The sequence below is a fragment of the Saimiri boliviensis genome, chromosome 2 (assembly GCF_048565385.1).
Source record: "Saimiri boliviensis isolate mSaiBol1 chromosome 2, mSaiBol1.pri, whole genome shotgun sequence".
NCBI lineage: Eukaryota > Metazoa > Chordata > Mammalia > Primates > Cebidae > Saimiri > Saimiri boliviensis.
In genome coordinates, this window is record NC_133450.1 from 175,041,457 (window position 1) to 175,067,751 (window position 26,295).

The 26,295-nt window shown below is 40.5% G+C and overlaps 1 protein-coding gene across 6 annotated transcripts; it reads right to left on the reverse strand.

The window, feature by feature from the left end:
- Positions 1–459: 459 nt before the first annotated feature.
- Positions 460–26,223, reverse strand: CDKN2A (cyclin dependent kinase inhibitor 2A). 6 transcript variants are annotated; one of them, XM_039474773.2, is made up of 3 exons: positions 26,161–26,223; positions 3,458–3,764; positions 460–591 (listed from the first exon to the last, which is right to left on the reverse strand). In XM_039474773.2, exons 2-3 carry the CDS (start codon positions 3,759–3,761, stop codon positions 578–580), a joined length of 318 nt encoding a protein of 105 aa, XP_039330707.1. In that variant the 5' UTR covers positions 3,762–3,764; positions 26,161–26,223; the 3' UTR covers positions 460–577. The 6 variants fall into 6 exon arrangements, with proteins under 6 accessions (XP_039330707.1, XP_074251032.1, XP_074251033.1 ...); XM_074394931.1 differs by lacking the exon at positions 26,161–26,223 and adding an exon at positions 25,424–25,509; XM_074394932.1 differs by lacking the exon at positions 26,161–26,223 and adding an exon at positions 7,854–23,992.
- Positions 26,224–26,295: the final 72 nt, after the last annotated feature.

Genomic DNA, 26,295 nt, shown 5'->3' on the forward strand with positions numbered 1-26,295 from the left:
CAGCGTTTTTCTAAGAGATAGGTAACAACAGTGAGTCTGAGAAACGATGCTGTCTTAAATTCAAAGAAATTGTTGCAATAGATGCTCAATAAATGTAGACTGAATAAATGAGTGAATGAATGAAAATTACTTTATTTTTATTTGAGCTTTGGTTCTGCCATTTGCTAGCAGTGTGAATCAAGAGAAGCCAATAACCCCTCTGAGCTTCCCTAGTTCACAAAGTGCCTGTCGCAAAGTCAACAGCTTCCCGAGGCTGCAAGGCAAGAAGTGCCACAGGAATGCGCGCTTAGGGCCCGAGTGCTCACTCCCAAAAACTCCAACCCAGTGAAACGACAGAAACGGTGTTTTTTTTTTTTTTTAATTTTTATAATAATATATAAAAGAAAATATAAATGGAAATTTGCGGTAGTTGGGGAAGGCATATCTACTTTAAAAGGCAGGTCATTTTTAAAAGCTCTATTTTCTAAGTTAAAACTACGAAGCGGGGTGGGATGGGGTGGGGACAGTTGCCCTGTAAGAACTTCGGTGATTGATGATCTAAGTCTCTCCGAAGTGTCTCAGAGCCTCAATGATTCTTTCAATCGGGGACGTCTGCAGAGAGCAGAAAGAAAAGAGGCGTTAGAAACCAGAGATCAAAGATGTGTGGCCCATCCCATCCTCCTCTCTTGCCGTCCCCACTCGCACTGCAGTACTTATGTACGAGGTTCTCGCAATGGCCTCACGCGCATGTACCCGCTGCCACCGCACTCCCACACCTCCCTGGTCCAGCAGCGAGCCAGGTCCTGCCTTGCTGCTCCAGGCTCGCTGACCACTCACGCGCTCCAGGTCCACCCGGCCAAGGGCAGAGAAAGCGCGATCGCACGGCCAGCCAGGTTGCAAGAAAACGAGTGTTACGTAATGAGTGTCAGTGCCTGCTTACAATGCCAGGCGCGAAGGCGTGAAAACGTGGCCTTTCCTTTTTTGCATCTGGTACAGAGTCAGCCAGAGCGAGTTAACCAAAAGGCGCCTCAGCATCTGGCACTCCTCAGCTGCGGGAGAAACTAGAGTTCCATTCCCGTAGGTTGCCTACGCATGCCTTCCCCTACAAACCCACAAATGGCTTCCTATCATTTCTGAAACAAAATGGATGCTCATTTATTTGACCCTATATGATCTGGATTCTGCCTTCCTCTCTAATCTCACTGCGTACGGGCTCCAGCTCGCCGTTTGGTTCTCCCAACCTTTTATATTTATTTCTGAGGCAGCATTTGCACTTGACAGTGTCTTCCTCCCGTAGCTTTCATTAGATTCTCTGACCACTCTTTAGCCCTCTCCTCCTATTCACGCTTCATACCCATTGCATGGGTTTTATAAACTTGTTCTCTGAAAATACATTGTTATCTTGCTGAACATGTTTCCCAGGTTGGGCACGATAGCTTGGGACTGTAATCCCAGGACTTTAGGAGGCGGAGGCGGCGAGAGGATTGCTTGAGCCCAGACAACATGGTAAGAACCTGGTCTCTATTACTTTATTTTTTTTTTTAATTTTTTTATTTTTGAGGCGGAGTTTCGCTCTTGTTACCCAAGCTGGAGTGCAATGGTGCGATCTCGGCTCACCGCAACCTCCGCCTCCTGGGTGCAGGCAATTCTCCTGCCTCAGCCTCCTGAGTAGCTGGGATTACAGGCACGCACCACCATGCCCAGCTAATTTTTTGTATTTTTAGTAGAGACGGGGTTTCACCGTGTTGACCAGGATGGTCTTGATCTCTTGACCTTGTGATCCACCCGCCTCGGCCTCCCAAAGTGCTGGGATTGCAGGCGTGAGCCACCGCGCCCTGCCTTGGTCTCTATTACTTTTTAAGGGGGTGGGGGGAAGCCAGGCATGGTGTCGCACGCCTGTGGTCTCCACTAGTCCGCTAGTCCAGAGGCTGAAGTGGGAAAACCCCTCGAGCCAGGGAGGTCAAGGCTGCAGCGAGCTGTGATTGCGCCACTGCACTTCAGGTTGGGCAACAGATCGACCCTGTCTCCAAATGTAAACATCATGAGGGCAAGACTCCCGTTTCGTCTCATTCACCTTGGTGTGCCCATCGCCTAGTACGACATGACTGATCACGAAGTAGAATCTAACCATAGAATTAATTGTGCTTGAAAAGGGGGTGTTGGGGAGAAAGAGAAGGAAGGGAGGAAGGAAGGTATGAAAGACTTGTGTGCTTGGATTAAATATCTTCGGTTTGGTTATTAAGAGTCGTTCAATTTATTTATTAGCTTGTGGCTTAATTCAATAGTTTTACTCCTTCTCCCACTCGGCTTCTCCAGCTTTGTGCTCAGCCCTGGAAACGTGCTGTAATTGGTAGCTCTTTGGACAGCGACCCGGCTGCAAGCTGTAACCCGAGGCGAAGTCGGGGAATGCTGGGGAAGAGGGACTGAGTAAAGAACTCTGCATCTTTAACTTGGAAGGTGATTTTGCGTTCAGTATTACAGCATCCCCCAGCAGAGGGCTTAGAGGTAACTCTCCACCTCATCCACCCAGGCTCGCCTATGGCCCAGGGAACCCAGTTCCCCATCCTGGGCCAAAATAAGATGGATTTCAAAATCTTCAAGGTCATGTTTTACCTTAAATATTTGTGTTAATTCCCGTGTATTGCTTCATATATCTATTTGGTTTTTTAAAAAAATTGTTCCCCCTCCACGAACAATTGAGTAATGTTGGCACTTCCAGCCGACAGCTGTGAGGGTTAGCAAACTGAGGCTATGGAACCGGGGCGGAGGGAGGATGCTTTGAGATCGCAAAAAGGAAAGGCAAGGAGAACCACAATTCTATCTTCATCGTTCAGCGATCTCTTGCACAAGTTTAAGAGGCAAAGGAGAGGGTCTCTGTCTGCCATAGAGTGCTGCATAGTCAGCTAAGGTCAGCGAAGTTTTGGTCCTGATGCCCACAGAACCCACCGGGGCAGCTCTGGAAAACTCTACCGCATAAAGCGGAGGGTCGGATTAGTTGAGTTGTATAGTAGAGCTGAGATTGAGCGATCTCCAGATGGTGCCACACACAACTGGTTTTGGAAGTCCTAGGGTTGGTCCAGCCACCTTGTATGGAAATGAGGAAACAGACCCGGTAAGTGGACGCAACTGGCCCTAGTTTGGAGGAAGAAGGAGCCTCTTCCTTTAGCCTCTTGAGTCTTCAATGCTCCACAATCTAGGCCTTAAACTAGGAGAGGGTAGGTGTTTGGGTGGTGTTATATTTTGGGAGGTATAATTTACAAAATGGGCTTTCACATGCGAAAGTCCCTGTCGTGATTATTTCCCATTTGCTGCCCTGGCCAGGCAGCGCGATCAGGAGACTCAGGCTGTCTGACGACTGCGTGAGCTAAGGCGAGACCCCAGACTGGTCTCCCCGGCTGAACTTTCTCTTCTGGAAAAGGAATGCTCCGAGCTTTGGAAGCTCTCCGGGGGTGCAAATTCTTAGATCACCAGTCCTCACCTGAGGGACCTTCCGCGGCATCTGCGCGGGCAGGGCTACTGCCTGTGGTACCCCCCGCAGCCGCGCGCAGGTACCCTGCAACGTCGCAGTGACCCCGCTCCTCAGCCAGGTCCACGGGCAGACGGCCCCAGGCATCGCGCACGTCCAGCCGCGCCCCGGCCCGGTGCAGCACCACCAGCGTGTCCAGGAAGCCCTCCCGGGCAGCGTCGTGAACCGGTCGGGTGAGAGTGGCGGGGTCCGCGCAGTTGGGCTCCGCGCCGTGGAGCAGCAGCAGCTCTGCCACGCGGGCACTGCCCATCATCATGACCTGCCAGAGAGAGCACAGTGGTCAGAGGCAGGGTAGGGGACAGAAAGGACGTCAGTGTGAAGTCCCTCACCGCCAAGCAGACACCCACACAAGCCACAGGTGTCTAATTAGCCTACCTTTGCTTCCAATTTCCAATTTCCTTTTACAGTTCGCCTATCCATTCTTCAGTACACATTAAATTCCATTATATTCTCCGAACTTTTGCGGAGCTGTAGCCACAGGCAGAGAGCCCTGTGAGACACGGACAACAGCAAAGGAACAGGGACAAACTGACTTTTACTCCAGCCTAACTTCCTGTATTTCCCCTGAGATACAACTACTGAAATTTCTTCCTGAAATTATGTTAGGCCTGGAGATTTTCTGTTGTTGTTGTTCACTGCTGTATATCCGAGCGCAGAATGTGGTAATTGTTAAAAAGAGAAAACTTAAAAAAAACACACACATTTTCACAAAACTTTTTAAGTTACCTTAGCTTCTGGGAATGTTGAACCTCAATTTCTTATATTAGTTTTAAAATTGTATATTAGCATATTATAGTTGTATATATTTATACGGTATAATATGATGTTATAATCTTTGAACACAATGGGGAATTATTAAATCAAGCTAATTAACCTATCCATCAACTCAAACATTTGACATTTTTATCAAATGAGAGCATTTGGGATATACTATTTACCTATATTCATCACGCTGTGAAACACATCTCAAAAAAAACCAGACTTACTCCTCCCATCTTAACCGAGGCTTTGTATTTTTGATTACCATCTCCCTATTCCTTCCACTCCCCTAGCTCCAGTAACCACCATTCTACTCTCTACTTCTAAGAATTTAATTGTTTTATATTCCACAAATAAGTAAGGACATGTGATATTTGTCTTTCCGTGTTTGGCTTATTTCATTTAGCACGATGCTCTCCAATTACAAAACTTCAATTCCTTCAAGTATTAAACAATAAGGCTGGTCTAATTAGTCCTAAAATTCCTTTCCGTGGTAGTCTGAATAACACCCCCCCCCCAATTATCTATGTCCTAATCCTCAAAAGCTGTTAATATATTACCTAATGTGGCAAAAGAGGCTTTGTAGATGTGATTTAATTAATGGTCTTAAGGGTGTTTATCCAGAATTTTCAGGGTGGGCCCAATATAACCCCAAGTGTTTTTATTAGAGGGTCACAGTCAGAGAGAAGATATTAGAAGCAGAGACCAGAGAGAAAATACAGGGGCCAAGATCTAAGGAACTTGATGGTCACCAGAAGCTGGAAGAGACAAGGAAACAGATTCTCCCTTAGAGTTTCCAAAAGGAATGGAACCCTGTGGACCCATTTTTGACTTCTGATCTTTAGAATTGTAAAATAATAATTTTGTGTTTGCTTTAGCTAATACATTTGTGATAATTTGTAGCAGCAACAATAGGAAACTTAAACACTTTCCAGATTTATGATTTGAGAGTTCATTAAATAAGAGATGGTCACTTCTTTGGTTGCTAAATCATCTTGGAAACAAAGCCATTTCCAAAGAGGAATTTTAAAATACTGTCTGCAGTCATAGCAACCTTAAAATTTGAGTGTTATGTGGTAGAAGCAGACAATTTATTTTGAGATAACTGTTATTTGTTATATTAGCTTGAGGATGGTGGTGTTATAAAGAGGAATTATCTATTTTTAGGTACATTTTGTATTAAACACAAATTGCATAAGTTGCCCAAATCAAAGAATTATACTAAATTAATATTGTAGTTACTAAATCCTGTCCTGAGAAAGTGAAACTGTTATTTTTCAAAGAGGCAAAGAGAAAGTACAAGCAAACCAAACTGCAGCTACAAAAAGACAAAATATTGCAGTAAATGTATTGTTTTGTGTGTTCAATGAAGTCCTTCGTTTTGTTCATAAAACTAGTCTTAATGGTTTTTCTTATTTTTCATAGTATGAAAAATCTAAAAAGTAACCCATATGTAATTATTTAAATCATGGTAGAAATCCAAAGCAAAAAGAAAATGAATCAATTGAATGAAAATGTGTAGAATGCTTAAACTCATTTGATAAGAAATTAATATGAATTTAGTACTTAAAATGTTTATATAAGTAAGTTTCTATATTAAGCATCAATGTAATTAGAATTCTAAGCCAACGTCATTTCCCCTTTTCTACATGTTCTTCTCCCTACCCCATTAAAAATTGTCAAAACTATCCACTTTTCTTTTCCCTTTTTGCTTTTAAACAAATAAGGTCTCTTCTAAGATATTTTAGGGCTCCAATGCCAAACTTCCAGGTCCAAGCTGCTGGTACAATTTTAGAGATGCAAAGATACCCAGGATTAATTACTTTTAAATCATCCCCTAACCCCTCACAAAACCGGAGTGGAGAGAGGAGAAACACTACTTTTCAAAAAAATGAGGAAATGAAAAATCTCTAAAACTTTATCATAAATAAATTATATCAAGAAAGCTAAAGATAGCAAAACAGCCAAAATGTCAGCAGATATTCCCAAAATGGTGACTACATATTACATCTGGCGTGATCACACGAATGTGATTCATTACATACGACTATCTGTATTGCCTAAGTTCCTACAGCAAACATATATCTGCCCTACTCACTTAAAAATAAACACAATATGTAGTTGCTTCGGAATAATTTCTTTCTTTTCTTTTCTTTATCGGACTTTCACTCTTTCACCCAGGCTTATGTGCAGTGGTGTGATCTCGGCTTACTGCAACCTCCACTCCTGCCTCAGCCTTCCGAGTAGCTGGGATTACAGGCGTCCACCACTATGTCCGGCTGATTTTTGTATTTTTAGTAGAGACGGCGTTTCACCATGTTGGCCAGGCTGGTCTACAACTCCTGACCTTGTGGTCCGCCCGCCTCGGACCCCTAAAGTGCAGCGATTACAGGCGTGAGCCACCGCACCCGGCCGCTTCTGAATAATTTCGATCAGAAATTTATATTCGATATTTATTCCCACATACACGTAAGATTTTTACTGATAATACTTCCTAGCAAGAAAGATAAGCTCCATCCAGGTATCTGTGAATTCAGGGCTAAGTAGCTCCAGTACATCCTACATTTCTTTAAGACTCGCGTTTTATTCCAAACGTTTGTAAATTTTTGCATGTGATAAAGAGCATACCTCCATCTAATACAAATATTTCCCCCCTCTTCAGATCCTTACAGCATTCCAGAGATCTGCACGCCGGGGCCTCCTCAATCCTTCCGTGGCTTCCCGGGGCCCCGAGAAGAACAGGTCTGTGATTACAGACCTCTTCTGAAAACTCCCCAGGAAGCCTCCCTTTTTCCAGAATAAAAGCGCTACCTGATTCCCCTGCCAACCTCGTCCTCCAGAGTCGCCTATCACCCCCTGCTCGCGCTGCAGGCCCTCTACCCACCTGGATCGGCCTCCGACCGTAACTATTCGGTGCGTTGGGCGGCGCCCCCGCCTCGAGCAGCGCCCGCACCTCCTCCACCCGACCCCGGGCCGCGGCCGTGGTCAGCCAGTCCGCGGAAGGCTCCATGCGGCTGCCGGCGGCTCGCTCCCAGCTCTCCCTCTCTCCGCGCCCGCGGAGCTCTCGCGGCCCGCACTACAGTCCCGAGACCAGCCCGCCCCTCCTCTTTCTTCCACCCGGGAGGGCGGGCGGAAGAGCCCCCACCCCCAACACCCGCCACTCCGTCCCTCGACTCCTCTGGAGGAACGGCTGTATCTTTCCAGGCAGGGGGGCGCCGTTCGCTAGTCCTCCGAGGAGGGGCTATGCACTCGTTGCGAAGATGGCACCCCTGAAGCCGCCCCAAGGTGGGTCTCCCCCGGGGGGCACCGGCCGGAAGCGGCCCTCGCCCGCCGCAGCCCAGAGGCGGCGAGGACAGGCCGGACTCCTCCCCACCTGCTCCTACGCCGCCCTCCAGCAGCCCCGCTCCCGGCCTGGCTCCCCCGCCTCCCAGCAACCGCGCGTTTGCGTCCGAGCGAAACGAAATTTCGCACCCCCCACGCCCCTCCCCCCGCGCACGTTTCCTTCCTCCACGGTACAGCCTTCCTAACTGCCGGATTGAATCGGGGTGTTTGGAGTCACAGGGAAAGTATGGCTTCTTCTTTTACTCACAAGAAAAAGCAAAATTATTCTTTTCTGTTTCTGAGAGCCCAGCGAGGATCAAAATCACCTGTGCGACTAGGAAGCGTCCCCTACCCTCTCAACCCTTGATTTTCGAGAGCGCCGGGTGCACTAAGTCAGAAATCCTAGTTCAAAGGATTCCTTTTGGAGAGTCGGCCTGCTCTCTCCTTCCCCGCCCCTTCCCCTCCTATGTGCAAAACGGCTGTCTAGGGCGTGGGTTTCTTACACGTGTGCATTGCCTGGTATAAAGGCAGATTCTGACAAAATGAGGTTTGTTTAATACGGACAGGGGAGAATTGTGCCAATGGGAGGGAGTACTGGAAGGACGGATTCCATTCTCAATAAGTCATAATTCCTAGACCAGAAGAAGTGCTCAGTGTTCTAGAGGCAGAGTTGCACAGTGATTCAAAGATCAGCTTTACACAGTGTCCTGTCTCCTTCACATGCACATTTCCCCTTCCCACTGAAAATACCTTGCATTCTTTTTTAGTTACAAAGGGGGAGGGGAATATGAGTGCCCCCTGCTTTACAGGAGTTGTTGTGAATTTAAATGAATTGATGTATTCATACATACGAACCTTAAGAACAGTGCCACACATCCTAAGCTAATACCTGTTATCTCTTGAATTGTCCATTTTGAGGACTGGCTTGCAATTCTGTTTTGAGGCATGAAAAGAAAATGGTTTGGAGCCGGGCGCAGTGACTCACGTCTGTAATCCCAGCACTCTGGGAAGCTGAGGCAGGTGGATCACCTGAGGTCAAGAGTTGGAGACCAACTTGGCCAAAATGGTGACACCCTGTCTCTACAAAAATACAAAAATTAGCGAGGCGTGGTGGCGCACGTAATTCCAGCTACTCAGGAGGCGGAGGCAGGAGAATCTCTTGAACCTGGGAGGCGGAGGTTGCAGTGAGCCACCGCACTCCAGCCTGGGTGACAGAATGAGACTCCGACTCAGAAAAAAAAAAAAAAAAATTGCTTTGGATAGAATTATCACTATTACATAAAAGGAAAGGCTGGGCGTGGTGGCTCACGCCTGTAATCCTAGTATTTTGGGGGGCCGAGGCGGGTGGATCACCTGAGGTCAGGCATTAGAGATCAGTTTGTCCAACATGGTGAAACCCCCTCTCTACTAAAAATACAAAAATTAGCCCAGCATGGTGGCGCGGGCCTGTAATCCCAGCTACTTGGGACGCTGAGGTAGGTGAGTCTCTTGAACCTGGGAGGCAGAGGTTACAGTGAGTGGAGATCTTGCCATTGCATTCTAGCCTGGGCAGCAAGAGTGAAACTCTGTCTGGGGTGGCGGGGGCGGGGGGAAGAGCAAGAAGATCTTAACTCCCTGAAAAGATGATGGAGATGATGGGCACCCTCCACCGCCCTCACTTATAATGAAAAGTTAAACAGCACTAACGAGTATAACAAGTGCAAAGACATAAAAGTTCTAATTTTTCCTGTGACTATTACTTTTTAAGGTTTTCAATAACATACATTTTTAAAAAATGGATTGCTCAGACTCTGATGATGCCTTAAGCACATGCTTAACCTTCCTATGGATAATCCAGCTCTGTTTAAAAGTTACATTTCAATCCCTGGTTGACTTAAACCTTGTAGTCCCAGCATATCTTGTACTTTTAGTTCCTGCTTGATTTTTAAACAGGTAGTTTTAAAAATGAAGTCAATGAAAACAATTTGGGATGTCAAGTATGTTATTAAAATCTACACTGCATTACTGTGCTTTTATATTTTCCTTGGGTACCTCTCAATTATCTGTCTAGCCATAATATGGAAAATTCAAACTATTGATAAATAAAATTCTTTTGGTTTAGCTTAAGGTATTTTATGATAGAGGAGGAAGAAAGATTGGTTTCAAGGATGGGAGGGAGGGAACACATTTAACACATTTCCATCATTAATATAATGATTCTTAATGGGGGTGGAGAGTGGAAAGAGTAGGCTCTTTCAAGAGTCTGTTGAAAGACCTGCCCAAAAAAGAAAGTAGGTAGTGATTTTTTTTAAAAAAAAGATGTGTTCAGTTACACATGTATTTCTGAATAAAACTTTTAGGGAACTCAGAGATTTCTCTGAAACTCTACGATGGATTCCTACATCAAGAACTCTTATAGCTCTTGTGAAAAAATATATATATATATATGTGTGTGTGTGTGTATGTGTATATATACACACACACATAGATATGTATATGTACGTATGTATATTGAGCTATTGGTGAAGAAGATGGGTGATGCGGTGATACAAAAACAACATTTAGACGCATTAGATGCAGATGTAAAAGCTGACTACTTTGGAAATAACAAGTTTTAGATATGTATACACTCTCATATCTTGCAGAAGAGCTCTGGAAGGATTATGGCATCCTTTGGTGGGATCATTTTGCTCTAGAAATTGAGTCCGTTATCTATTATAAATCTTATGTAAAGTTTAATAATACTGTGAAAACTTTCCTAGTTTTTCTTTTAAAGAACCCACCACGTTCCCAGTTTACTCATACATATCAGCTCAACCTGAGGTGCAAAACCCTAGAAGAATGAAAATATAAAGTCCTGGATCCTGGTGCTGCTTATGCCAACCTCAGATTTCCTGTGTGCAAAATGGGATTATTATATATTTCATGGGACCATAAAACATGATACTGTATGTTCAAAACCTTTTAATTTAAAAATTTACTATATTTACTAGAATTTACTAAAGTTTGTTGGTTATTGTTATTATTCTCACACATACTTTTCCTTTCTCGAGAATGCCATTCTTTTTTAGATTTGCACTGCTTGGCAGTTTAAAAAAATCTATACTATGAAATTAAACCTGTCTTAATTCTGATCAGTTTTGTAAGAAAAAAACTACCACCTGTTCATTCATTCAACAAGCTCAGAGGCTAAGGGCAGACATAGGGTAGGAGCAGAGGGGAGTAGGTCAAACATAATATCTCGAGAGTCAGACTGCCAGGGTTCAAACCTGAACTGTTCCACTTACTGGTTCTCTTTGAACAAAGTTACTCAACATATACGGGCCTCTGTTTTCTCATTTGCATGATTAGGATAATAACTGTACTTGTCTCAAACAGTTGTTTAGGAATTAAGTGAGGCATGTAGTGCTCTTAGACGAGCAAAATAAAGCAGAGAATGATACAAGAAAATGAAAATTGGACCAAACTCTTTCTTAATTTGTTTCCAGTAGGCAAAGCCTTCCTGGATGCTAAGAGCTGATCCCAGTCTTGAAGAATGATGTGAGAGTTTAAAGATGGGAAAGAAGGAGACAGATATTCTAGGCAGAGGTAAGAGGACGTGCAAAGTCATAGAAGTTTACGAAAACTAAAAGTAATTCATTTGGACTTATTCCTTAAAAAGAGCCTGTGAAGAACTCAGAGAGTCAAAAGAAAAACCAGCAGAGTGGGATGGCAAGTAAGTGGGGATACTGTGTTGACTACTCTTTCACAGCTTGGTTGTGATAGTTCAAGGCCCTTACCATGAAGTGAGGCAGATGGAAGTTGGAAAAGACCTGAGCACACACATACCCTGAAGGGCAAGTGCCAAGTGAAGAGAAGAGAAAATTAGAAGAGAATAAAGGAAAGGTTAAGTACATAGGCAAGACAGGGTATTTTTGAGGACCCAAGGTCCCTCAAAAGTCATAAAGAAACAGAACTCAAAGCACAGCTGTGGTGGTTATAGCTTTGGTCACAAGAGATAACGTAGATTTGGGAGAGAGAAAAGGTCAGAATGGGGAGGCACTTCCTTCCATGAATGATGAAGCTAGCTTGTTTGCAGAGTGAAAATAAGATGGTAGGGTAGGAAGTTTGAGAATGGTAAAAGTTTAGAATACCTCTTATGAGGAGAGAAGATGGGCTGAGTAAGACTCAGACAGAGAAGTCTTTTGTTTTGTTTTTTAAAAATCAGACTAGAGAACCCCAGCTGAGGGTAGAGATCATGACACAGTAGAGATATTTGATTACTTTCAACATATTACCAGAGAGAGACAGAAAGATATTTTAGAAGTTGGTGCTCTAGAATTGGTTTCTGGTTCTGACAAGGCATTGTAGGATTGGCAAGGGATGATATGAATATATTTCATGTGATAAGCAAGACGATTTTGTTAGGAAAATAAAAGGAGTTTGAACGATAGCTCTTTTCTTAGAACAAGTGACAGTTCTCATGTATCTAATGAACTATTGTGTTGACTGAAATCTTTAGAGATTATTTCTAGATTCAATGTCCATAATTTTCAAAGTGGGCTTTCTCTTGTTCTGTTCTTAACACTTGAAGTGAGATACCGCACACATATTTCTTTACCAGTTTCAATATTAACATTATTATTAAAGGTAATTGTTGTAACTATAGCTTGAGGTTAAAAACAAAATATACATAGAGTATCTCTGGGAAGAGACAAAGAAAGCTTTTACCTGTGAGGCAAGGAAATGAAGAACTGGGATTGGCATGCGACTTGCTTTTCACATTCTGTGATTTGTATTGTCTGAATTTGGTATTATGTGCATGGCCTTTCTAATGAATTAAATAAACATAAAACTAGTAGACAAATCAGAGTTACTTTTAGTAGAATCATCATTCATAACTTTATTTGAGAAAGAGTAACCAAGTACCTAATATATGTCAGGCACTTGGCTTAAAGTTGTCAATATTAATTACAAAAGAAGGGTTCTTAGTCAAGAGGATGTATTGGTAACAGCCATCAGTATATTTGCTTCTCTGGAAGATGAAGGTGGTCTTGAACTGGGATGAGCTTTTGAGTGGAGCCTACAGTAATCACCTGAGCACGGAAGACTGGAGTGATGCATTGTGAAAAATGATACCTCACACTTGAGTTACCAGGAAAAAAAGATTTCAGAGTGTGGAAAAGATCCCATGATTAAAGAAAGTTCTGTAGGAAGAAGATTATGAGAGCAAGATATATGCTTTGTAATGGAGCTTCTAGGTACAGCTGTGTTAAGCCTTCATAGATAAGTTCTAGAATAGTATGTTGGGTGCAATAGAGAATGATTTGAAGACAAAGGCAATGGAGGAATAATTCCATGCATCCTCTTAATTTAGGAAAGCAATAATGTCAGGAAATCAGAGTCCCTGGCCTAGCTCCACCACCTACTTTGTTACCCTGAACAAGTGACTTTTATTTTCTAACTTCAATGTCTTCATCTACAAAGTGGGCATAATCAGAAATGTGTAAAAATAGATTGTGGGTTAGCCTGAAGTGCCAAAGTGCCCCTGAAGCTGCCCCAGATAAAAATTCTGATAATCAAGGTCCAGTGTGGGTGATAAGAGTATTTTAAATGGGAAAGAAGCACTTTCTTAGGTAAGTAACTGCAAGATATTTAATTATTTATTTTCTACAAGGAAAAAAGATAGCTTCAGCATGAAAGGGAGACATTTGAGAAAGTAGAGCAGACCTTCAAACAAGTTTGCTAAGAAAAGACAATGTGTCCCTGGGAGTAGATCTCTAGAAGTTTCAAGACAAAGGATGTTTCTTTCTCCTTTTTGCTATTCTCTATTTAATTAAATTCCATATAGCACAATTATTTAGTATTTGCCATAAGTAAGGTGCTCTTTTAGAAACTCTATGCTATCTCTGCTCATTCAGAATTATTGTTAAAATTTATCTTCCTGCTCAAACTGGATCTTAGCAATAGTACAAAATGCAAAATTCTTTGATGTGTTGTAGATTTAATGCATAATTATAGTTAAGTAACGATTTTCAACCTTAGTTTCTAAAATGTTAACTGGGTATAGAATCAGTAGTACCTATTATCATCTTTCCCAGAATATTTTGAAGGTAACTTAAAAGTATATGACTTATAGCAGATGTCTTTTCTAAATTATATGCAAAACAAATATGATTTTAAATCTATGTAAGAAATTTACTATTAAAAATATCTTGAGTGGACTCTTGTGAAATGAGGAATCTTTGCAATTGATGAAAACAATTATTCCCTAACTTGTTTTGTGAATGTTTTGTATGTTGATAAATTACTTATGGTGAATTACTTATATCTGTTTGTGGCTATTTGATCAGCAGAGAACACTAAAAGATTATTAGCACAGTATGTATGTATGTACATATTATATGCACATATTTGATATATATGTATATTATATATAGCATAGATATTGAGAATTGGCCTCATCCTGAGGAACAAAATAAGTAACAAACATAATTAGAGGAGACAGGCAGACAGAAACAGAGATAATAAGAAATTCATTAAAAGTTGCCAAGAAAATAATAGCTATAGTTTTTTGAACCTCAACTATGTGACAAGCATTAAGCAGTTTTATATATGTCATTTCTAATTCCACAGCTCTCCCATTGGATAGAGAGTATTATTCTTTCTTCATCATGTAGACAAAAGAGGCTCAGAGTGCTTATGTAATAATGAAAAGAATCAAGATAAAGTTTGAACTTAAGGTTCCCAGTTCTGTTTGAGAGGTCCTCACTCTCCCTACTACAATTATGTTTCCCTAATGATAATTTATCCAGTACGTGGTGAACAACTCATCAGTGCTTCCTTTTCTTTGAGGACTGTGCTTTAGAGCAAGTTGTAAAACCTGGGCCAAGATTACTGGCTCTCCATTTTTAGAAACTGCTGTCCTTCTGTGATTATTCTTCAGTAGTGAAAGAAATTTGGAATTCGAAGACATGCAAAGTCCCCTGAAAGTCATTTAATTCAGCCCCCTCATTTTTTAATGATTTGCTTTCATGAGTAAAGCTCATATATGTTAAAATAATTAAGGAATTAACTGCACACCGAAAATGAAAAACTACCCCCCAAAACAATAATTATGAACATTTTGATATACTTCCTCCTGTCTTTTTCTTTGCTTAATCTTTACATTGTAAATATTATACAATTTTGAAATAAGCCTTTTCTAACTTATCATTAGAGCATTTTCCAGACTTCTCCAAAAACACTTCATAAATGCTACGTTCAACAGCTGCAACACAATCCATTGGAAAAATAGTTATAATTTATTTAATGATATCCCTGTTGTCAGATAGTTAAGGTGTTTCTAATTGCTATTAAAAATAGAATTGCAGTTTTTCAAAGGGTAGAAGGCTCTTGAATATATTGCAAAATTGCTTTTCTAAAAGCCACCATTTTGATTTACAGATAAAAAAGTGGAGGAGTGGTACATTGCTATGGTTACCCAGTTAATAAATGTTTGCTGCAGATGTTGAACTCAGTTCCTCTCTCCATTCTCCATTCTTTCTATGGCCACAGCTACTTAATGTGGGTAGTGGGAAATGCCAGCCATATTCTTAATCATAATTTTGGGAGTGACACAAATGCAAGTGGGACAAGCCTAGTCTTTAAACTCAGATAGAACTGACCTCTCATTTACCAGCTCTGTAGACTTGAATAAGTTATGTAAACTTTCTGAGCCTTTGTTCCCTCACCTCACAAAGTGGGGAAAATAAAATTTACCCCATAAGGTTACTGTGAGGAATAAAGAATGTCAGATATATAAAAGTCTGGGTGTACAGTAGGCTCTCAATAAATAGTGCTTTTTAATTTTTTGAGAATATATATGACATTTATTATCAAGTTATTCCTTTAGGTCATCAAAATAAATGTCCCTTTGAGAAATTTTTCATTAATTACTGTACATTCTGGCAGGTATCTGTAATTTCAACAAGAAAACTTTCTTCTAAAAGGTATGATGCTATCTCCTGAATTATAACCCACTGAAAAAAGAGCTTCTTTGTAACAAAGTTGCCTATGGTATGACAAAAGAATTTCAAACAAAACCAAACAAAACACCTAAAAACAAACCTCATTAAATCATAAGAAGTGATATCGGCGAATGTCACTGTGTTCAGTCTTTACATTCATTGCCACCAACCTCTACTCCTTGCAGTGTATTTCAAGTGGAAGGTACAATGGGAAAACTACAGTCAAAACTGAGGAACTGCAAAGTGTATTTTCTCTAAACTTCTATCCCCAACCTCCCTCCTTTTTCCTTCTCGATGGGACAGATTTTCTCCTCTCAAACATGCTGTCCTTTTTAATTGCTAACACAAGCATATGTAATATCTCATTCTGTTTATGCTGCTGATGCATGTATATGCTATTAGAATTCTGAGATAATGTTGAAAGTCACAAAGAAATAATATTGTATTCAGTTTTCACTCCTGAGGGTGGAGGTTGAGTAATCATGGTTTACCCATAGGTTTACGAATGATTTAGGATACTCTAATTTCAGGGAGACCATCTACTTGGAAACTTTCCTCATCAAATGGAGAATGATTGTCCCCCATTTCCCCTCTAAAAAGCTATCCTTTAAAAGTAGCTTGCTTTCTTAGGACTCTATAGTCTTACTGTTATGTTTAATTTTCTGTGTCCCTTCCTGAACTTCAGAGAGTTCTGAAGCCAGTATCCCCTCTGATATTATTAAAGATCGCAAGAAAATTTCCTTATGTTAGACCAGTCTTCCCAAATCACATTCTTCACCTGATACATGATTCAACACCCCTCAAAGGAATCAACTTCTTGATGAAATATAATCAACTTTGATTAAATAAGTAAATGCTTTCTATTAATGTTTTAGCACTTTTCACATACAGATTTAACATTTCCATTCATGTTTTCCTTTCAGTCTCTGGGGTGAGGGTAGAGTTTTTTCTTTTTTGTTGTTATGGTTAAGATGATAACTTCCATAATTAATTTTTCAAAAATACAATGATAACAGAATATACTCTGTGTTTACTCTGTACCAGTTTAAAACCCCAGGCCAATTTGGACTTGAGAAAGCATACCATTTAATGTATTTTGTCTGTTTCTTTGATACCCTACTTCTAAATAACTTCTTCTAATTTGAATAAATATAATTGAAGGTCACCCTCGAGGTAGGCATTTTGAATGTTTTTAGGATTACATTAATGTTTCTGCCCATCATTCCTTTCATCATCTCTCTCTCTCTCACACACACACACACACACACACAATTTTTTTATACTAAAGAATTTTTAGAAAAATTTTTTGGTCAAAACTGTTGATTCAGATATTCAGACTATAACAACCATTCTGAAGGAATTAAAAATCCAGTTGTCTTCAGTGATTCCTTTGGAAATTATTATTCTGGGTTATTAGATAGACTAATAACTTTTTTCCAGTTTTCTAAAGCTACCTTGATTTCCTGCCTTAGAAAACAAAGGTTCAGGAACACTGCTTAATATGTTTTTAATGGTTATGAATACTAGAAGAGCTTAGAGGCATACCCTAAAGGTCACCATATAGAGCTTCTGTACAGATGTGAATTTAAAAGTATACAAGTATGCAAATTTACACTGATTTTATTGAAGACCTTGGAATATACCAGGAGTTTTAATACATAAACATATTTTTATTATATACATTTTAAAAATGGAGTTTAGAAATTTCTAGCTACACTGAATAAATACATTCTAATGAAGTAGGTATTTACTGTAAAAAAACTAATGTGCTTTCTTAAGGGAATAGTTTAGGCATTATAATAACTGATAAATGTATGCTGTTTAAAAGTTTACAGTGAATCTTTACACATACTATTTTTTCTACTTCTTATTACATAAATACCATGGGGTCTCAGGTTTACAGATGAGAAAATAAAAGCACTGAGAGTTTCTCATGCTTCATTCTGGTACCATGACACCTCATAAGTAAAGGAAATAGAATCTGCTCACAGGTCATTTGAGTGCTAAAGAAAGTAATCTTTCAACTGCATGCTTCAATTGGTTCCTGTGCTGGTTGGTGAACAGGTATCTCATTTATTGCTTTTCAATTACGGTAGGAATAGGAATAAGTAATTTATGTGCACATTAACATGATAATTTTTCATTGGTTTTATTTTGTTCACAAAACAAATTTTTGAAAGATGTTAACCTCCTTTCAACTAATAAATATTTACTGTGACTTACATGGCTGATGCTTGAGTATAGTAGAGGCCCAAAGGAGTTAATCGACTTACAAAATAACAACGAAAAGAGATGGAACTGAAACCATATACATATTTATAGCATTCCATGAACAACCAAGTTCAACCATATACCAACTACCAGTCAGTGGTTTTTGGCAGGCCATGCAACCTATCTGAGCCTCAGTCTCCAGATCTACAAAATGAAAAAAATGAAACATCTAAAACATAAGGATATTGTGATAATTAAATAAGATAATGCAAGTTGAAGTGTCCTATTATTATTAAGCTCCTCCTAATTATTTTTGAAGAAAACGAGAACTTTACCATGTGATTTGGGAGAAAGTTTCAATAAGCTTCTTTTAAAAATTAAATGTTAAATATAATATATTCAACTTCAACTATTCAGCATGTAAACTGCATGGAGTAAAATTCAAAGTATCTGATGTTGAACATTTAATAATTAGATTAGCAACTGGGGGAGTCATTGTTCTCTAGATAGCTGCTGTTTCTTTAAATTGGTTGAGAGAGTTATACAATTGCTGAGTCAGATGATCTGGCAGCCTGAAAGAAAATGAGAGCAAGAAAATGGTGGCACTCGAGAAAAGAAAGCAAAACAAGCTTTTTCCTAATACATCAGCAACGTCACTGGTATAATATTAGACAAATTGTAGTTTAAAAGCAGAAAAATTATTATTTGAAAGGTATGATATTTTTTCTTGTAACTGTTACTTTTTAGCTTACATTTTTCATCTATATTTCTCCCTTCATCACTGTGCTTTTACAGAGACATAAAGACCCATCATTTTGTCCATAGATGCTTTATTCTATTATGGCTAGATAAGCGTAACACTTGTGCTTTGATTTTTCTTTCTTACATAATTTTAGGTTGTTAGATTTATTATAAGCCTGGTCTGGCTCATAAAATGAAAGAAACGTCTTATTACAACACACACACACACACACACACACACACACACACACACACACAGAGAGAGAGAGAGATCCATTCATCCTGTGCAAACATAAGTGTATATAGAGTTTTATAAAGGTAAGATATATATAGGCTATGTGGAAATTTTCTGTCTGGTTCCATAAGCTTTAAAATACAAATATATTTTGTTATTTTTTGTCTCTCAAACTATGTTCTGATTGTAAAAATGTGGTATCAAAGGGACATTCTTTTCCAATTCAGACGAAGGGTCACATAATAATAAAGGGTCTCCTTCATTTGGTGAAATAACTCATCCACTGATTACTCAGACTCTCTTTCCAAGGATCCAGAAAACTGACTCCACCTTAAAATCTTACCTAAAATCCTGGACCTCAATTCAAAGATAAATAAGCAGAAATAAGGTTAAAAAAATAAAATTGGTCATACTGGTCAAATTGTGTCCCAGTGGGCCATTTGTAATAATATCTCCTTTGAGTATTTATTTAAAATGCAGATTTCTGGGACCCACAGCAAATCTGAATCAAATTTTCTGAAAGTGAATCTCAGAAATATGTATTTATAAAGGCAGCCCAGGTAATGATGCTGTTGTTAACCTTTGTAATACTTTTTAAATTTCTAGTTATTCACATAATTCAATTAAGAAAGCAAAACCTTTTTATTTACATTACCTCAAGTGTACAACTTTATTAGTTTCAGTTTGCTTAAGAGATTACATGTCTTTGTTCACATAATTCTGAACCTCTATAAAACCTTTACTTAAAAAAATCCTACTCCATTCACAACCATTTAAATAATTTATGATATTGAAGCTGAAAGAGAAAACTGAGAAACAGTTGAAGAATTAAGAAGTCCTCTGTGATAACATGTTTATATTATTATGAACAAAGCCAATATGTCATAAAAAATAAAAATCAATGTACTATTTTTTAAAGGAACTCTGATGCTTTGGGAGTTTCAGTCCTGTAGTTGATAGATTTAACTTTTGTTTTTCCTTTTAGTATCTTTTTGATAGTATAGTTCTGCCCAAATGCAACCATCATTCCAGTGCTCATGAATTAAATAAATGCACTGAAGAGACACTGTCAAGCACTAAGATTTTCTTCAATCCCCCATTTTAAAAAACAAATGCTATTTGGACATTAAGATGGGAACAATAGTCTGGGGATTACTAGATGGAGGAGAGAGGGAAGGAGCAGGGCTCCTACTGGGTACTATGGGTACTAAGTACCTACTGGGTACTATGCTCACTAACTGGGTGACAGATTCAGTCGTACTCTAAACCTGAGCATCATGCAATATACCTTTGTAATTAAACTGCACATGTACCCCCTCCTTCTAAAATAAAAATTGAAAAAATTACGAGGCATTATATTTTTAAAAAATACCACTATGTACAAGGCACTGTACTATATCTGGAAGTACAAATATTAGTTAAACAGTCCAAGACTCAGTGGGTTCAGAGACTCCACTATATTGGCATTCCTGCTGCATGGAAACCCTTAGACCACCAAGCTTTTTGGAAATTCTCGCTCACTTTCTTCATAATGCTTCTTTCTGCTCTTTGGAAATTCTCGCTCACTTTCTTCATAATGCTGTCCTTGACTAATTCTCCTCTAGCAATACTATTGGTTTTATATGTGATTTTAAATCATTCTTGTAATTTCTTCTGTTTAGATGGCTTCGTACCTGAGATTCACATTCAACAAACAGAAAAACAAAAACAAAACAAACAAAAAAAAAACGCTATTGACATTTGGTAGCATCGACAATTGCAAACATCGACAATTGCAAACACATGTGGGTTTGCTGAATACACATTAAAATTGCATGCATTAGGATATGGTGAATCTGTTGAGGTCCCAAGTTGGTGGGTATTTTCTAGGAAGGGTCGGACTCTTTAAAATGATCTTTTATCATCTACCAAACAAATCCTTCATTTATTAATCCCCAAGGTTTTCTCTATTGGTTGGCTTACTGTCATGAAAATGGGTCTTATTTTAATAGCTGCTGACGTTTTTTATTCTAATCAATGGTTTCATTTAAAAAGAACATTTTCAAACATGGGGAAAGCTGCACTATAAGAAGAAAACAATGGAGACACATCAACACTGGAAAAATACTACAGGCCATTCTTCCTACTATCCTGCACCCCCAGATATAGATAGAGAAACTGAGGGAAGGCGAGGCCCTTCAACACTCTTGGGTCTCCATCTGGCTTGGAAGGGAATGAAAGGGCTGCCGAGCCTCAGAAGCCCACATTCCCCGTGGTTCCTCCGAGTAACCCCGACTCACTTCTCTCCACCCATCCTCTCCAAAACAAGGCCTAGCCAGTTCCAAACTGGAGAGCTGACCCAGAGTTGCCTCCTGTCCTCTCCTTCCTGTCGTCCTCTCAGACTCTGCCTGCTCCTACCCCCACCCCACTCCGACCAGTGAAACCCCAATAGTCTTCCACGTGGAACCCCAGGTCCACAATTAAGATAACGGATCACATCGCTCCTGCGGAAAGTGCGCGCGGTGGAGTGATAATTTAACCACGCATCCAAATTCTTGATGGAGTGCCTTGCTTCAGCTGCCAGTTAAGCCTCTGGGATCCGCAGCATCTCTAGGAACTGAGAGAGTGGGGAACTTAGGGTCGAGGAGGAGGATGGTAGGGGTGAGGAGCGGAGGAAGAGCAGCGAGCATCTCATCTCTTGTCCTCAGGCGCTCTTTGGGGTCCGGGTCCCTTGCACCCTCAGCGTGTCTGCAGAGGCGGCCAGCTCTGGCTGAAATTGATTGGAGGGGACTAGAGTGGGCTTGTGGGCTGAGGTAGGGGGGCCGGAGAGAAGGGATCCCAAGAAGGGCGCAAGTTCTGTGACCAGAGGCCTAACCGGGCAGCCTTGGAAACGGATATAGCTACGGACTTACGGGTTTAAAATGGAACTTCTTGGACATAGCGTGCATTACGGTTCTGAAATCACAGCCCTCTCAGGCTTTCCCAGACCTTGGGTATGATACTTAACTCAGTTTCCTTGCCTTTCTTCCCTCCTTACCCACCTAAGGCTAGAGAAGTTCTTAGTTCACCCGCTATGTAGGATTGTTACAGTGCCAAAGGCTTTGGAAATCACATATATTTTAGTGATAATGGTCATAGCACTTTGGAAAACTCAAAAGTGAAACGATGAAAATAAATATCACCAACCTTTCCCCCAACCCCTCTCCTCCTGAGGAAACCATTATAACTAATTTGGTGGTGGTGGAGGGGAACTGTTTACTGTTTTGAATTTTGCTTTTAAAAAAACCTGACTTTATAATGCAATCATTTAACAGTCTATTACATATTCTTCAGAAACCTGATGTTCCAGAATATAACTGTACCATAATTTAACATTTTATTGCTAGAATTTTATGCAGTTTTTTATTTCTTCCTACTACTTATCCGTCTGTATTAATCTTTGTCAGAACCTTTGTTTGATTAGCATGAGGCCTGAATATAAAATAGCTGAATGAAAGTGTATGGGTTCATTTTAAAATTCTTGATATATAATACAAAACTGTTGTTCTTGATGGTGAGGAGTTTAGGAGGTACACTAATCTCACTGGGCAACAAATAGAGATGATATTAGTAATTAGGTATGTGAGAATCAGAATTTAGGTAACTTGCTTTAAAAAATTCATATTCAATGTAATAATTTTTTATTTAGAAAAACTGTACCCATTACTTATATAACTTACACTGCAGAAATAAAGCACCAGAAAAACTTTTTATCAGGTTGGGTTTTGTATCAGGCTGGGTTTTGCAGCAGATGGAAGGTCTAAGGTAAGCTTGACCAACTTGTGAGTCCAAGGGTCACATGCAGCCCAGGATGGTTTTGAATGTCACTCAACACAAATTCATAAACTTTCTTAAAACATCATGAGATTTTTTTGAGTTTGTGTGTGTGTGTGTGTGTGTGTGTGTGTGTGTGTGTTTGTAGCTTATCAGCTATTGTTAGTGTATTTAATGTGCGTCCCCAGATAATTCTTCTTCCTTTGTGGCTCAGGGAAGGTCAAAGATTGGACACCCCTGGCCTACATACAGTGTTCTACTGTGAAATTTCAGTTTTAGTTTGGCCTAGGATGTTGTAGTACAGAAGGCAAGTGGGATTTTCTCTGTTTCTCCAAGGACTTTGTAGAAAGTGTAAAAGCACTGGGCCCATGGTTGAACCTTGCTGTAAGACAGTATTTTTGAGACAGTTTGTATCACTTTACTAACAGGAATTGTTCATATATTGGGAAAATGGTTTAGCTTAACTCTACCATGTAGTTGATAGTGATGAACTAATACGGAATAATAGATCTGTAAAATATGGACAAAGATGGTAATAGGCTATGTTGTTGCTACCTTAGGATGATCATGGACTTTCTAAAATTTAAGAGTACTCAAAGAAGTAAAATAAATATTAAGTCTTGATTTCTGAAAGTGCCATGGTTCATTTAGAACACAATACAAACTGTGAATCATGTACGCATTGGGAATAATGGTTTATACTAACTGCACAGCACTTACCTTGAGAGGACTCTACGCTATTAAAGAAAAAAATAATCTCAGCCTTCTGAAATAGCTATAAACAAATGAATATTTTAACTTCCTAATAAAAATATGACTATTTTATAAATGTGCCAAGGTAGAAGTAACAAATCAACTGAGGGAATTTATCAGGTTTCTGTGGTTAAGAAACAGGTAATGTGGAATTTTAGTATACATATTTCCAATCATAAAAAAATAAAGAGTCATAATAAACATATTTGCAGAAACTTAAAAAATACATTAAAATAACATTATTTGCAATGATATTAAATAATTCAATTGTCAGCCCGTGTGCCTCTCAAGGAATTGTTTAAATCCTAACATAATTAGTATCCATGTAAACTCCCAAATCAATTTAAACATAGGCATAAATATATTCATGTGAAATATATAATTACATATTATAATTAACACTGCTAGATTTTATATTATGTATACCATTTTACATATGAAATTTGAAAATTGCATATATTTCAAGACAAACATTCTATGCAAGCTGTGTGTTCTATCTTCAGATACTTCCTGAAGATTGGGCTTTTCACATACGTCCTGAAAATTGATTTATACCTAAATAACAAAAAATGATTTATTTCAATGAACCTATCATTTAAATATTTTTTGCATTTTATGCATATACATTAACATACTATAAAATATTTTCTCTAACTTAAAGTAACCTCAATGTTATGTTTTATATGCCTAAACTAAAAAGTATGTAATTACAGCATTTATATACATTGCTATTTTCTAATTTGTTACTATAGATTTTTAGAAGCAACTTAATTTAAATAGAATAATTTTATATAGAATAATATTAACCCCGAATAATAAATATTTGTATATAGACAATAATATTAAGAACTATATTCAAACAGTTACGAATCACAGTGGCTAAATTTTTGCTGATACGGATAAACTACTGGTAAAAAAAACAACCAGGGTCTTCCTAATATTTTAAAATGAATTAAAATTAAATCCAGCAACAGGCCATGAAATGGCCTTTATAAGCTCCTTTGAATAACTTTTTTAAAAAAATGAACTTTCATAATATGAAAAGTAAAAAATGTGCGCTTATCCTATAGATTATAAATTTTTGCTAATAGAAACTGAGACACTAAATTAAACACAGAGTTTTAACAGGTTTATATTTCCACTTGAAAGAGACAACATCGCAGTAAAAAAATAATTACCCCTCCGCTGGCCTTTGCTTTTTGAAGCTATATATTCCTGGCGAAGCATGCCACAAGGACGGTCATAAAAGTGAAGCCTCATTAAATTACTTTTAGACTTATTATACAAGTTTTTATTTGCATTGTGCATATTTTAACTGTATATTCTTTCAGTTTTCCTGGTTGTAGTAAATTATACCGGCTGGGTCAAGATTTATCAATCTGAGGACAAAACTACCTCGGATTCTGTTTCTTAAGAAGTAGGCCTCATTTTTAAACTGTGTTAACTGTCGTCTGAGATGAGTAAAATATTATCAGTTGGGATTTCTGCAGTTCTGTCGTCTGCTAAACATACAAGCATTGTCCGGAGCAGTTTTAATCACGCAGGCCGCCGGACCTCTACCTCTAACTCACAAAGAAAGCCCATTTCCCTGCTGGCTGTAAAACTCCCCCCAAGAAGCAAGTGTTTGCTCCTCGCAGCAGTAACTGATCCTACGATCCTGGTTAGCATTTCAGGAAGTCACTGCGTGCGTGCCCCTTCTCTCGCGGGTCCTCTACTCTCCTGGAAGGTGGGAGGTGGTGACCCTGCCAGGAGGCTGGGGAAAAAAAAGGCCCCCTGCAGAAAACTTAGACGGTTAGCAATATTCCCCCTAGGAAGAAAGAAAGTGTGTGTGTATGTGTTGGGGGGGGGCGGCTTAGTCACTCCCACCCAGAATATTTGGGAGTCACTGGCTTCTGAGGTGGGTTTAGAAGCTCTGTTCGCCTCAGTTTCACACGATTGAGGGGCTGTATGAAGGGGACTCCAGGCTTAATGGTATTGCGAGAACCACATGTCTAAGTCGTTGTAACCCGAATGGGGAAGCCTCCACTGCCGTTACCTCCTCCTCCTAGCCTGTGCTAGAGACGATCTATCTGTTTTTGAAATCACACTAAAGAAAACAATTGGCGAATGCGCCCCGGGCTTTTCGAGGGCCTTTCCTACCTGGTCTTCTAGGATGCGGCTGCTGCCCTAGACGCTGGCTCCTCAGTAGCATCAGCACGAGGGCCACAGCGGAGGGTGCCCCTGGCGCTGCCCACTCCCCCGCGAGCCGCGGGATGTGAACCTCGAAAACTCTCACTCGCGGAGGGCCGCACGAGCGCCGAATCCGGAGGGTCACCAAGAACCTGCGCACCATTTTCTCGCCGCCTCCACTGCCGAGCTCGGCAGCCGCTGCGCCGCCCTTTGGCACCAGAGGTGAGCAGCGCCGCTCCTGCGCCCCTAACTGCAGACTTGCGACCCACGCGCCGCCCCCTGCCCATCTCCGCCCCGCAGGCGCGCACCCGCCTTCCCTGAGCGCGCCGCCCCCCACCTCCACCCCCTGCCCCCACCCCCACTCCCACCCGGACCTCCAAGATCTCGGAACAGCTCTTTGCCCTGCGCACGCGGGAAGGGCTGCCGGAGGCGCCCTTAGGGAGGCGCGCGCGCGGGCTGCTCGGGGCCCGGGTTCCTCTCCCTCCCGCCTACCGCCACTTTCCCGCCCTGTGTGCGCCCCCACCCCCACCACCATCTTCCCACCCTCAGCGCGGGCGTCCCGCGGGGACGGCCCAGGGGCCGGACGCCTGGAACGCATCTCCAGGCAGCCCGCCCCCTCGCTACATCCGTCACCTGACGCGGCCCTACCAGGAACCGCCGCGCTCCGGCGGGTTCTGGGGCTGCTTGCGTCCCCGCTCCCTCATTACCCTTGTTTTATTCCTGCCTCCCCTCGTCGAAAGTCTTCCATTCTTCGAACTAGATTATTTAAGAGAGAGAAAGGAAGAAAGGAAAGCGAGGTCATCTCGTTGTTGTATCCGCCAATCAGGAGGCTGAATGTCAGT

What these genes read in the sequence shown, in the direction of transcription:
- CDKN2A (XM_003928190.4), bottom strand. Translation starts at nt 7,274, where the DNA reads ATGGAGCCTTCCGCGGACTGGCTGACCACGGCCGCGGCCCGGGGTCGG. An exon ending in ACGGTCGGAGGCCGATCCAG is followed by an intron (nt 3,765 to 7,148) that starts GTGGGTAGAGGG and finishes TCTCTCTGGCAG; the next exon opens with GTCATGATGATGGGCAGTGC.